Source organism: Lycorma delicatula, chromosome 5, assembly GCF_047948215.1.
Source record: "Lycorma delicatula isolate Av1 chromosome 5, ASM4794821v1, whole genome shotgun sequence".
Classification (NCBI taxonomy): domain Eukaryota; kingdom Metazoa; phylum Arthropoda; class Insecta; order Hemiptera; family Fulgoridae; genus Lycorma; species Lycorma delicatula.
Genome location: NC_134459.1, coordinates 156145476 through 156160068, shown reverse-complemented (window position 1 = coordinate 156160068; position 14593 = coordinate 156145476). Strand labels below are relative to the sequence as shown.

At 29.7% G+C, this 14593-nt stretch overlaps 2 protein-coding genes across 9 annotated transcripts in view; one reads left to right on the top strand and one right to left on the bottom strand.

The window, feature by feature from the left end:
• LOC142325510 (uncharacterized) overlaps nucleotides 1–3451 on the bottom strand; it is a 32418-nt gene extending 28967 nt beyond the window's left edge. For 2 of the 4 annotated variants that reach the window (XR_012756549.1, XM_075367366.1), the window contains exon 1: nucleotides 3313–3451. The gene's annotated coding sequence lies outside the window, so the exon portion shown is untranslated. The remainder of the gene's footprint in view (nucleotides 1–3312) is intronic. The other 2 variants (XR_012756550.1, XM_075367365.1) reach the window with 1 other exon arrangement.
• Nucleotides 3452–4897: 1446 nt separating this feature from the next.
• Nucleotides 4898–14593, top strand: part of LOC142325511 (uncharacterized) — an 84720-nt gene continuing 75024 nt past the window's right edge. For 3 of the 5 annotated variants that reach the window (XR_012756551.1, XR_012756552.1, XM_075367368.1), the window contains exon 1: nucleotides 4937–5266. Coding sequence is in view for 1 of the 5 variants with exons in the window: in XM_075367368.1 (XP_075223483.1) it covers nucleotides 5198–5266 (69 nt within the window). In the remaining 4 variants the exon portion in view is untranslated. Of the gene's footprint in view, nucleotides 5267–8840; nucleotides 9081–14593 lie in introns of all 5 variants that reach the window. The other 2 variants (XR_012756553.1, XR_012756554.1) reach the window with 2 other exon arrangements.

Here is a 14593-nt window from a genome sequence, read left to right as displayed (position 1 = left end):
AGGGAAATGGATAGGATAAATGTAGATGTAGTAGAATTAGTGAGGTGAGGTGGGAAGAGGAAAACGACTTCAGGTCATGTGATTTTACAATAATTAACTCAGCTCAAATAATGGGCAGGCAGGAGTAAGTTTTGTAATGAACAAGAAGACAAGGAAGAGAGTAGAGTATTTCAAAATGTAAAGCGATAGAATCACTGTAATAAGGATAAACTCGAAACCTTAACTGACAAGGATTGTCTATATGCCTACACGTGCCCATGATGATGATGATGAGGAAGAGTGTGTATACGAAGTAATTGACGAAACAATTAAAAACATAAAAGGGGATGAAAATTTAATAATAGTTGGAGATTGGAATGCAAGCATTGGAAAAGGCAAGGAAGGAAAGATAGTGGGTGGATACGGGCTGGGTAAAAGGAATGAAAGAGGGGACCAACTTATAGAGTTTTGCACGAACTATACTTTAGTAATTGCCACCACCCAGTATAAAAATCATAATAGAAGAATATACAGATGAAAAAAGCCAGGCGATACTGCAAGGTATAAGATATATTATATCTTGGTTAAACAAAGATTTAGAATTCAACTTGTTGACTGCAAAACTTACCCTGGAGCAGATATTGTTAGCAACCATAACTTAGTGATAATGAAATGTAGATTTAAAAACCTGTCAGATGAATCGGTGGAATTTAGAGACGATTGAGGAAGAGGAGGTAAAGAAGATTTTCAAGGAGGACATCGCAAGAGGTCTGAGTAAAAAAGATAAAGTAGAAAATATAGAAGAAGAATGGAAGAATGTTGAAAAGGAAATTTTTAAATCAGCAGAAGCGAACTTAGGCGGAACAAAGAGAACTGGTAAAAAAACCTGAATTTCAGACAATATATTGCAGCTGATGGATGAACGTATAAAATACAAGAATGCTAGTGATGAAGAAAGTAAAAGGAACTATAGACAATTAAGAAATATTATAAACAGGAAGTGAAAACTAGCGAAAGAAGACAGGATTAAAGAAAAGTGTTCAGAAGTGGAAAGAGAAATGAACATTGGTAAAATAGTTGGAGCATACAAGAAAGTTAGGGAAAATTTTGGGGTACATAAATTAAAATTTAATAATGTGTTAAACAAAGATGGTACACCAATTTATAAAACGAAAGGCAAAGTCGATAGGTAGGTGGAATATATTTAAGAGTTATATGGAGAAAATGAATTAGAAAATGCTGTTATAGAGGAAGAGGATGAAGTCAAAAAGGATGAAAGGGGAGAAACAATACTGAGATCTGAATTTAAGAGAGCACTAAAAGATTTGAATGGCGGAAAGGCTCCTGGAATAGACGGAATACCTGTAGAATTACTGCACAGTACACGTGAGGAAGCGATTGATAGATTATACAAACTGGTGTGTAATATTTATGAAAAAGGCTAAGTTCCATCAAACTTCAAAAAGAGTGTTATAGTCATGATACCAAAGAAAGCAGGAGTAGATAAATGTGAAGAATACAAAACAATTAGCTTAACTAACTATGCATCAAAAATCTTAACTAGAATTCTGTATAGTAGATTAATAGTAGAAGGAAGATTAAAGAAAACCAAACCAACATACTTGGCATTTATAGACCTAGAAAAGGCATTCGATAACATAGACTGGAATAAAATATTCAACATATTAAAAAAATTAGGTTCAAATACAGAGATAGAAGAACGATTGCTAAAATTTTCAGGAACCAAACAGCAACAGTAATAATTGAAGAAGATAAGAAAGAAGCCATAATAAGAAAGGGAGTCTGACAAGGATGTTCCCTATCCCCCGTTACTTTTTAATCTTTATATAGAACTAGCAGTTAGTGATGTTAAAGAACAATTTAGATTCGGAGTAACAGTACAAGCTGAAAAGATAAAGATGCTACGATTTGCTAATGATATAGTAATTCTAGTCGAGAGTAAAAACGATTTAGAAGAAACAATGAACGGGATGGATGAAGTCCTACGCAAGAACTACTGCATTAAAATAAACAAGAACAAGACGAAAGTAATGAAATGTAGTAGACATAATAAAGATGGACCTCTGAATGTGAAAATAGGAAGAGAAAAGATTATAGAGGTAGAAGAATTTTGTTAATTGGGAAGTAGAATTACTAAAGATGGACGAAGCAGGAGCTATATAAAATGCTGACTAGCACAGGTGAAACAAGCCTTCAGTCAGAAATATAATTTGTTTACATCAAAAATTAATTTAAATGTCAGGAAAAGATGTTTAAAAGTACATATTTGGAGCATCGCTTTATATGGAAGTGAAAGTTGGATGATTAGAGTACCTGAGAAGAAAAGATTAGAAGCTTTTGAATGTGGTGCTATAGGAGAATGTTAAAAAATCAGATGGGTGGATAAAGTGACAAATGAAGAGGTGAAATTATTAATTTCATTGGGGTATTTATATCCACATTTGTTTCATCCCTGCTTGGTGTCATTTCCAAAGATGAGATATTGAAAGTTGTATCACCACAGCACAGTGGTTGCTCATCATCATCAACGTTATTACAGACAATTTTATTTGAAACAAAATTAACAATGAATTAGAAAAGACAATGTAACTGGAACTCTCCATTCTCATGTCTCCACACTTTTCATGAATACTCATAACATTTTTTTCTGTGTTTATTCTCTACAATATCAACAATATGAGCTAGTGCTCACACAAGCATACCTATGTAATGACATGTTCCGTTATGTAAAGATATTATATCAATATCTTACTTCTATTAAAGCTCACATGACAACTCAATTGATGGTTATTCAGACTGTACAAATACAGAGATGCTGGAGAAGTAAAGGCAGCCCATGCATTTTCTTTTATGCAAAGAAAATGCATATTGATATTTTTGAAAAGAGAAAAATATCATTACTGTTGAGTAGACAGCAACAAAGCTCTAAATGTAGAGGCAGATGGCAGTAGTTGGTAGTGCCCAATCAGAATGCTGAAAGAGTTAGAAATTAGACTGGATATTACCCCACCTGTTGGCTGTTATATCATAAAAGTAGTAGGCAATGATCAGTTAGTCACTTTCATGCCGTGGATAATTTACAAACTTAACTAAAAGGTGTAAATCTTTTCAAATGAATTCTATTTTGTATTATAGTTATTTATATAAATACTCTATTTAAAATTTTTTAAATGTATTCAGTTTGGAGCCAAAGGTGCTGAAAAGAGCAGGACTCACCATCAACAGAAAAATTTTGAAATTATCATTGGAACTGAGATAATGATTGAAATAAGTGAAAGAAAGTAATGTCATGGTGACTGAATTAGTTTTTACCTGAATTTGCAGTTCCATTGACGTCTACAACTTGGCATTCTGTTGCTACGTTATTTGAAGCCAAACATTGTTCAATAAGTCTTTCATCATCCATATCATAAAAAGTTACACTTTATTCACCATCCCCAAAATGTTTTTTTGTAGTATAATCTGTAATAAAATCAACCATGTTAGTAACTTCTTAGAAAGCCGGTAAAATTTTATAATAATGAAGATTTTAAATGTGTTTTTCATAAGAAAGAATTTTTTTGTATGTAAGCTAAGGCCAACAACCAAAAGACGCTACTAAACACAAAAAAAAAATAATAAAAACAAAACTAAATGTACATAAATATTTAAGAGCAGTGGAAGCTTTAGATGATTTAAAAATATAAAATTTAGTCACAGGCCAATTATTACAATAAAGGTAATTAACACAGTCATGACATATACAAAGAGCAGTAAATACTAACTCACTCACATCAAGCCATGCGGACCGTCTAGAAATATCATTAAAAAAATCCATTAATATTTTAAAACAGTTAAAGTAGGCTTACCCAAATATGAATTACAAGATTGGTGGTACTTACTTGGGGAAGTAAATTTCCAGATGGTTGAATTTTATTTTCTTTATTGAAATCATCATGCTTTTCCAATCAAAAATGTCATTATCAGTTGTTTTCTACTAATTTGCATTACCTTCTTTATCTGCTTTTAGAGCACCTGAAAATTTTATTAAACAGATCTGAAATAAAGGTACTCTAAAACTAAACTGCTATTAAAGGTTATTAACTAATATAGAAGTTATATAGTCCACCTAATTAGCTGAAATTACCAGGCAGAAAAAATATAACACCAATAATTTAAAAAAAAGTACAATGAACAATTCAATACAACAAAAGGAATAGAACTGGACAGTGTTGATTCAAAGTCACATATTCAAAACTGTTATCATAAAAACAAATAAATTAGGTTATGCAACAAAAAATGGTTTTTAAACTTAAATTAAAAGGCCCCATAGCATACGTTAAGATTAATTCAAATAATTAAAATGAAGTTTGAACCATTAAAAAACTCAATTCAGTTAAAATAGTTATAGTTACAAACCAGAAAAATTTTATCTGTATAGGAATTAAAGAAAAGTATACAGATTCATGAATGAATTAACTAACTATTCAACAAAATTAATAAACATTTTATGAAATAAAACTTCATAAAAGAATCATAAATATTAATGCAAAACATTATAAAAAAAGTTAACCTACAACTTAAGCAAATAATGCGAAAAACGTAATTTGAAATAAATATGAATACTTTTATAGTTTTTCAGCATGCTCTACCATTATTCATCTATTCATTTTGAATTAATTGTTGAAAACTACCAAAACAATAAAATGAAAACAAGTATTTCACTAATAAAATACGAGTGAAGATACCACTACTGAATTTTTACTTTTTCAATGATGCCAACTGAGCAAATACATGTAGTTACATTATGTACTTCTGCACTGACAATATTTATAAATAAATTAAATATTCTTGGTGGAGCCTATGGTACAATAGGCTACTTCTGCCTGAAGAAATTAGTTTTTTATACAATATTTAACAGCTTCTCTGTTGAATATTGGACTTGAATTGATATGAACCCAAAGAATATTTACACGGAATATCTGAAAATTGAAAACTGTGTTGCATAGTTCCTGATCTGCGTCAACGATATAATGCAATCTGCAATGGTTTATACAAGGTATTTTTATGTGCTTTACAATTAGATTTCAGCTGTTTGCACGCACAACTTTATCCTTTGTATTTATTTTACTTATTTGAAAGACGTAATTTACTAATAAACTTGTTGGCAATCTCGTACGCTAGTAACGTTCCATCGAGTCTTTTGTATTAACGATGCATGTGGTTCGCAATTATGAAGTACATAACAACTTGTAAACGAATTAGAGAACTTTTCTTTTTTAGTTGTGTAAGTATTTTCATTTAATGTTACCACTGTTATTTTATTCAATGTAGGATGGCAATTAAGATTTAGCATACAGTTTATTATATTATGTTTATTATAACCTATAATTTGATATGAAGCACTACAAAAAAAATGTAGTTTAGTGAATTGTGTAATTAACACTGATAGACGAAAAACATTTTTTTTAATGTTTCTCACCATCTCGAATTGAATTTTTGCGTACATTACAGATCTGTAAATAAAATTTTTCTATCATCCTTAGTTTTAAATAAAATACGGTTAAAAAAAAATTAGGTAAAATATAGTTAAAATCTCAACAATTTATAATTTTGTTTGGCCATACCTACGTTAGAATGATTACGCCGATGTTTTTTTTTTTATAAATAGCCTCAAGCACATCCCGAATTAATGTTCAACAGTAAATGATAACCGTGTTCGTCACCTACGTCGTCCGGGAAAGAATCCAGATGTGAGTAAAAGACATATTACATACTATAGCTCTGTATGAAGTAAGATGTTTGTAAGAATATCGTGGTAATAGTCGAATTTTGATTGCCAAGAAAAGTTTTGCAAACGTCTTTAAGTGAAGCCCAAGCTGCGCTTTCTACATTATTTAACATTGAGTTAAATATATCATCCAACTATGTATATATACCAACTCTCCTATTTATGGACCAACAAATATTCCTTTAATTTTTCCTTCATTTACATCCGAGAATTTCTGCATAATGTACAAAAATCTGGGACTATCCTTCATTGATTTTCATTAGACCTAGCTTGATATGGAGTGAGGGTAAAAATATTTTTTTGGGTTCAACTAAGGGCTCATGAATAATATTTTTCCCATTTGGAGTTAAGTTGTCTCATTTCTTCCACTCTTTGGTAAAGACTCTATTGATAAAGATTGTCATACAGCTTTATGCCATGCATTTTTTAAAAAAGACTTATGATTAGGAAATTGAGTTTTTACTATTTGGTGATGGTGCAAGTATTCATAAATATTTAGAAATTCTTGTGGGAACACCTTTAATTTATGCTATAAATCATAGTATGAGTGTTGAAATTGTATTAACCTTTTATGTTATAACAAAGATATTGAGAAGAGTGAATACCATGTTTTATTTTTTCTAGAGTATTTCATTTTCATGTCATACTTACCTTTTTGCTTATCTTTGATCATAAGAATGTAGTAAAGATAGAGAAGTCACTGATTTCCAATATTTTTACTTGTATTCTGGAGATGTATATTGAAAAAAATTATTTTGTAGCAGCTCAGATATAAACGATTTGGATGATGTCCATCAAAAAATATTGATGTACATTTCAGATGAGAAGAAAACAGTTAAATTGATAAAAGCAGTTTTAGAAAATTGTTATGTAAAATTGGAAGATTCTGAGTGGAATACACTTAATCATTTCGCTGTTTATTCAGAACTTATCAATGTGTTAATTATATCTGTAGGTAATGTTGATGTTACTGCAAGAAATAATAGTTGAGAACTAACATGTGAAAAAGTGTTAAAAAATAGTGCCCCCTTTTTAGTTCATTTATGAAACATTTACGTTTAGTTCTTCCTGAAGAGTTAGATAGATACACTCAAGTAAAATTGGGTTATACTGATTTTATTAATGATTGTAATGTTGAATTAAATGAGATTCAATCTATAAATGTGGTAGATAATTTTTTTTTTTTTTAAATTTTGTTGTAAATTATTTGAATATGAGATGAAACTAAAATCAGAATCAGATAATATTTTGTATTTACAGTAATGAGCGAATTAAACAATTATTTCCAAGTTATTATGATATCATAATGAAAATAAAGAAATGTAAGATCTATTTAAGTAAAAATCATTTAATAAACGCTTTATAGAGATTAATTAATTATTTATAGAGATTAATTTCCAATATTTTTATTTGTATTCTGGAGATGTATAATCTCAAATAGAATTATTAATTCACATGATCCTAAGAAACATTGAAACCGGTTTAAATAATTGTTGGCAACGTTCTGAAAAGTTATATGAATGTAATTTTCTTGATTGTGACATATCAGTATTTCTAAATATTTGTATGAAAAACAAATTGTTAATTTATTGCTTGTATCATTATAATTTTGATACAAAACAATTATTCCATTATGAATACAATTTGAGTAATGCCTTATATTATAGAATTATTTTTTTGGTTTTGATTCATGATTTGGTTTTGAATACTACTGTATTGATGGTAAAGTCTCATACAACTAATAGTTTATCTAACTTTATGCAATATTAATAAATTATTTGTTAAATATCTTCTCGTTTTCTTTGGAATTATTAATTGTAATGGATTCAACAGTTTCAATGTATTTATATTACATTTTAATATTATAATTACATTTCTGGTAATTATTTATCAGTAGACATTAAACAGTCTGTAGTAAGTAAATAAAAAAATAATTCTTTAATCATTATATCTTTCCTCTATTACCTTTTAACGTTCCTGTGTTACTCTTTTTAACTTTTTCCTGCATTACTTTTTTTATGTTAGCTCTCAACAACTACATTTTGCGATGTAATTTCTTATAGTAAGTAAATTACTCTTCATTTCTTTAATTTTTTCACTTTCTTCAGTAATGTTTATTAATTAGTAATAAATAGGACAGAAATTTGGAGATGTTGGGTATATACATATAAATTTCATTAAATATTATCTTTTATCTTTTCTCAAGACATTAATTCTTATTGCCAAAATTCAAATGTCATTAAAAGAAGGAAAATGGAGAGCGATAGTTGTTTTCATGAATATTTTTATATATTTGGATGTCCTGAATCAGTCCCTTAAGTTGGGCCTACATCTCCTTGTACATCTGGGGAACCCTTCTGGATAATGATATTGTTATTTCATGTAGCTAGAGGGATATTTCAATTTACATACAACAGTTAAAATATTTTATTAAAATATGATTATTAATTATTATTTTTCTTTTATAACATTTTTTAAAATGTACTCTTTTTGTTGCTGGGTGTAACACTTGCAACCTTCAGTTCAGAAGATACATTTAAAAATTTCATAAATTATTAGTTTAAAATTTTTTTTTAAATTAGAAAGATATTTTATATATATATATATAAAATATCGGATTTCGGTGGAAAATGGGCCGATATAGAGTTTAACATAGATTCAAAACAGTCTCTTTATTAATTTTAACAAATGGTTATTGATATTTATTTATTTTATAAATATAATTTAACCAAACTTAACCTACGCTCGCTTCGCTTGCTAACCTTGACTAATTAGGAGTGTTTTGATTATTTAAATAATAAATAATTGCAATAATTACTGAATTTATTAAATAAATATTCAAAAAGTTACGGTGTTAATTAGTCAAGGTTAGCGAGCATAGGTTAAGTTTGGTTATATTTGTAAAATGGTATATTTATAAAATAAATAAACATAAATAACAATTTATTAAAATTAATAAAGAGACTGTTCATTTTCCACCGAAATCCGATTGACTACTTTGTTTTTAAATAAAGCTGTAGCTGCGGTGGCATTAATGCATAAGTACCTATATTTTTTTTATGCTTTTCAGTCAAGTTACCAGAGGCAGGTTCATGTCCAGTCGTGTTGCATATGCACTAAGAATGTAAAGTACTTGTGTTGGTTGAGCCATTAAAAGACAAAGAGATCTTTTATGTAGAAAATGCAGTCTTAGTACTCCAAGCATTTTCTGAATTTATCTAACCCAACTATATGGCCATATTCAAATTGAATTTCATCAAAGAACATAATCGGTTATGCAAGTCATTAAAATGGCATCTAATTTGATATGGTGAGTTCTATGTTCTTTGCAAGTATAAAAAAAATGTGTTCATAAAAAATTTCAGCTTAATCAGTTGAGTAGTTTTTATGTGAAAGATTAACAGAACCCATAGACACTACTAGATTTGCATACGTATATCCGATAAAAATTAATTTAGGAATACAGATTCATAATTTTTTTCACAATGTGATTTATTTACAGTTGCCTATAAATATAGATTTTTAAGTATGGTGTTCTTGTCATGCTGTACACTCGTCCAGTTTTTGAATTTAATTTTCTTTTATTCAGACATTTTTACTATTAATTACAAAAAAATAACAAATCTGCATCCCGTTCAGCATATTTATAAGTATGAACAAGAAATGATTTTCAATAGTAACATCTGAAGTGCGGTATATTTTGTAGTAATTTTTTACATTTAGCATATTTACTGTAACATTAATTTGTTAACCTTATAATTTTTTTTAATATTTAATATTTATGATTTATTTTATATTATACTGACATAATATATATTATGTTGCGATCAAATTTAAGATTATATATTTATTTACTTTTAAAATTCACTCTTAAACAAAAAGCATCTTTTGTTTACTTCCCAGCAACCGTAAAGTTTTTATTTACTTATGTGCATGGTATCATTGTTTTTTTTAGTTTTTGGAACTTGCTCGTAATTTTAGTGTAATTTTTTATAAAACTATATACAGAGGGGTGCAAAAGTAGGTATGCAGGTTTAATTATGAAAAACAATAGCTTTATGAAGTCACAGTAAGGATGACAGAGAAACTGTAATGAAGTTAATTAGTTCAATTGAGACATAGAATTAAGTGCAGCAATCTCTTAAGTACTCAAATTGCCAGCGTTTAGCATTTACCCATTCCTGTAATCTTGCTTCTATACTCTAGCACACTTTGACATAGAGATTACTGTTATCAATTTCTTGGCATGCATCTCTCTCTTATGAATTGACACATGTCATGTCATGGTTTTCTTGTAAATACTTTATTTTGATATCACCCCAAAAGAAAAAGTCCTTTGGGATAAGTTCTGGTGATCGTGAAAGCCATTTAAGTGGCCCTCATCAACCTATCCACCTATTGGGTAATTAGTTGTTAAGAAACCAATTCACTGTTAAAGCATTGCAGGGAGGAGCTCCATCTTGCTGGTAATAGAACTGTTCATTATCCTGCTGTAGCTGTAATTGTTGAATACAGTGTCCCTCAGCATGTTAAGATAATGTCTTGGGTAACAGTTGTATGGAAAAAACAAACCAATGACTCCTTCACATTAAAGGCATGCATAAATTGTAACCTCAGCTTGAGTCGGTTATTTTTCAATCATTACATGGGGGTTATCTGTTGAGTAGTAGTTGTAGTTATGCCTGTTAACAGCACCTGACGGTTTAAAGTTCACTTCATCAGAACAACAAATTTTTCGTATGATGCCATCATCTTGTTTTTCTTTATTCAAAAGTATTTTGCAGAATTGTAAACGGTGATCTGGATCATCTACTGTTAATCCATGAAGTAATTCTTCTCTTTTTGGTTTTCTTTGGGCTTTGAGTAAATGCCTGAGCAACTAATATTTCATTTTCTTAGGTAGTAACACTGACTGTCACTCTTCAGCATATTACAGATGGACCTAGTTCTATCAAATTTAACACACATTTGTGAATTGATATAGTCTGCTTGGAGGAGGTGTATCGAATTCTGCCCATTTCTGTTGAACCTGTTCAGCATTCTCTGTTTTCCAGTATTGTTTGATTATCAACTTATGTTGGTCGTTGCTTAAATTACTAGCCATGATTTAAACAATGATGATCTGGAAAGAAAATAAAACAGCAATAACAGAACAAAAGAATAGAACAGTGACATATATATATATATATATATATATATATATATATAGTACAGTAGATCATAAGCACCCTCCTGTGTAACACAAATGTCCAAAACTATATTGTCCACATTTATTAATTTTGATTAAAATAGGTTATATATTTTGAATTTTTGGGTAAGTATTGCAAAAACATTTTCAAAGACTCTACTGACAACAATTAAATGAACGCTTGAAACTAATGTTAAACTTTTGTCAAGGGTATGGCTTCATCAATTATATGAATAGACCATCTTTAATATTGTACTGCACATATATATATAGATGTGTGCGAATAGTTGGCTAAATTATCACAGGTAATGTGAAGACATTGTGTTTGAATTTTGAAAAAAGAAAATCGATGTAAAAGCCCATTAAATGGCATTCGTTAGTTGCACAAATATTGAGGCAATATTGCCACACCTCTTTGATTGAATTGAAAATATACAATAATTTTTGTTGCACTATTATTTTGTTGGCGTTCACTTTTTTTATCTTAGTAAGTATTTTATACCGTTCTAATATAAATTTATAGAATTTAAGTTTGAGTTTTATGTATTGATGAATTGGTGGTGTGGGCTTTAAACCTGTGTGTAAATTCGAGTTCGTTGTAAAATCGTGTCAATAAGCAACATTTAAAAAAAAAAGAATAATGGTGGACGTAGTTTTATTATTATTAGTTTTTAATTAGTAATTTTCTTTCTGTTTATTGTTAATTTTAATGCTTATTTTCCAATACTAATAAAAAAGAATAGTTGATAGTTAACAGTTTTGTAATAAATTGTTGAAGCTTTAATTGTTACAATTTATGGAAAACAGAAGTGTTTCATGAGAACTTCTAGCAAATGTTAGTCGTTTTTATTAGTGTCGGGTGGAACTCGCTAAAATAAACGGACGTAAGTTACAAAGAATTAATGTGACCCTGAACAAAAGAAGAAAACCATTTTCACAACTAAGTAGATATAACTACTTAATAATTTCGCAAACTTCGATTCTATTAAAAAGACTTAGAAATTAACTCTCACAAAAATAAGAATTATGAATAAAATATGAACGTTGTACAAAAATATTAATACTCCCTATTAAAACTCTCAGAAGTCTTTATTAAATTTTCATACGCATGAGTGTTTTCATTCCTTTAAGCAGGTAATAGTTCTTTTGTAAATATATTGTCTGTTTTTCAGAATGCTTTTTTCTTTCATCATCTTCCTCACATAATGGCATCTAGTTTTGATGTATTGTGAAATATTAATTATTTTTTAATGGCACTGATTATCTAATAAGAGAGTTTGCTTTGGATTGACATAATGTGTACCAACTATTTGGTTGTCTACTATAGTAACATATGCAGCTTCCATAGAAGAAAATGATACAAATTTCTGCAATTTAGTTTTCCACACAACTAATCTACCACACAGTATTTAAGGCATTCCTGTATGCCTCTTGTCTACCGGTTGTTTTACTAACTAATACAATCTTCAGAAACAATTAAAAATATCAGAAATCTCATTTTACCAAACTAAAAGTGGCCTTTCATTGGTTGAATCTGTGCTCCAGATCCAATAATCAAGGCAAAACTTAGGTTTGGTGTTTTGCCTGAAGCTAAATAATTTAAGCTTCCAACTATTTCCCTGTAATGTTCACCATTGGAGATTAGAGGAGTTTCCAAGTTCCCAGTAAAGTTCAATTGGAAATATTAAGGTTTACAGTCGCTGAACTCATATTTTTGTAGAATTATCTTTGAACATATCTGTTTTTGCACTGGTCCATCTTGATAAATTTTCTCATTAACAGTAATCTTTATCCCAAGGTAATTTTCCACTTCATTTGATTTGGTACTTACGTATTAACGCCACCGGAGCTACAGCTTTATATAAAAACAAAGTAGTCAGTCGGATTTCGGTGGAAAATGAACAGTCTCTTTATTAATTTTAATAAATGGTTATTTATATTTATTTATTTTATAAATATATTTAACCAGACTTAACCTACGCTCGCTAACCTTGACTAATTAACAGGAGTGTTTTGATTATTTAAATAATAAATAATTGCAATAATTACTGAATTTATTAAATAAACACTCAAAATTTTACTGTGTTAAAATTATTAGTCAAGGTTAGCGAGCGAAGCAAGCGTAGCTTAAGTTTGGTTAAATTATATTTATAATATAAATAACCATTTATTAAAATTAATAAAGAGACAGTTCATTTTCCACTGAAATCCGATTGACTACTTTGTTGTTAAATAAAGCTGTAGCTGTGGTGGCATTAATACGTAAATACCTTTGTACCTTTGATTTTAATTCAAAAAAGAATTTAAATTTGTGATTAGGCTCATGATCATTGAAGAAGGATCTGTAATAAGACTGTCTGTCATCAACATGAAAAAAACACCACAATTTGTTGTACTGTGGTACAAAGATCTGTCTTGCCTTCTAGACCACACTGCTATAAAGAAATGTGTTAGGCATTTATACAAACACTTAGAAACTTGTTTAAGGCTATACATATTTTTTTTATTAATTTGTACCCTTTTTGTGCTTTATCTCATTTCTTGGAAGTTATCGCATGAACACATTCTTGTTTAGTTGTCCATTGAGGAAAGCAGTCTTCACATCATGAGTAAGCTAAAATTGCCCTAAATGTCTTCAATGGGAAACAGGGCTGAAATTGTTAAAATAATCAATCCCTGTATGTTGTCTATAGTTTTTGGCAACTATTCTTACTTTATACTTTGTCATCATAATCAGTCTTGAAAGCACATACCTGTTGATTATCTACCACTCCACAATCTGGAGGCTTCTTCTCTAGCTGCCGCATTTGATTCTGATGAAGAGAATTTATTTTTCATCACTTTCTTTCATTCAGAAGCTGTGTCAATCTGCATAGCCTCTTGATAATTTGAAGATGTTAGATTGAGAAGAAAAAATATTCCTCCTCTTGATACCTGGAAGGTTTTTTTGTCCCTGGTTAATTAAATGGTATCTGTACTCATTGTTATCTATTGCTTATGCAAGGGGAATCAAATTTTCATCTGTTGATTTTTCCAAAGGAATCAACTCATATTATAGCTTCTTAGGTATATCAGTAAGGTCTTTACTTGGTATGTAAGAAAAATTATGAATTTTAGATTCTTGTAATGTATCCCGTCTGAATTTAGGCTCCCTGAATTTAGGTTATGTCCCTGCAGACAAACTTTTACTTGTCTGGAAAATAAACTATAACCACAGTCTGCATATCCAACCTTTAATGATTTTGCATCAGATTTCCTTTTTGTTTGCCCAGAATTCAAGTAGCCTTTCCTTTCACTTTTGTTGGTGCTGTTCTATTTCATGTATATGTAGAAGAAAGGACTGCTTCACACTTCACTCCTAAGAGATTTGGGTAAGTGGAGTGCAGAATACAAACAGGATCTTGCCACCTCACAAACTATTACGTTTTCTCTCTCAGCTGCTCCGGATTGTTAATTTTTCCAAGCCTGATTCATTTATAGCACAGTGTTTCTTATTAGGTGAACATTCATTGACTTACAGCCCTTTAACTTGCATTTACAACAAATAAGTCCCAGTGAATGGTTTTTAGAAATTGCCTAATTTTCTACAAGAAAATTTTTCATATCATTGTGATTAGCCGTAGCACGACTCCCCT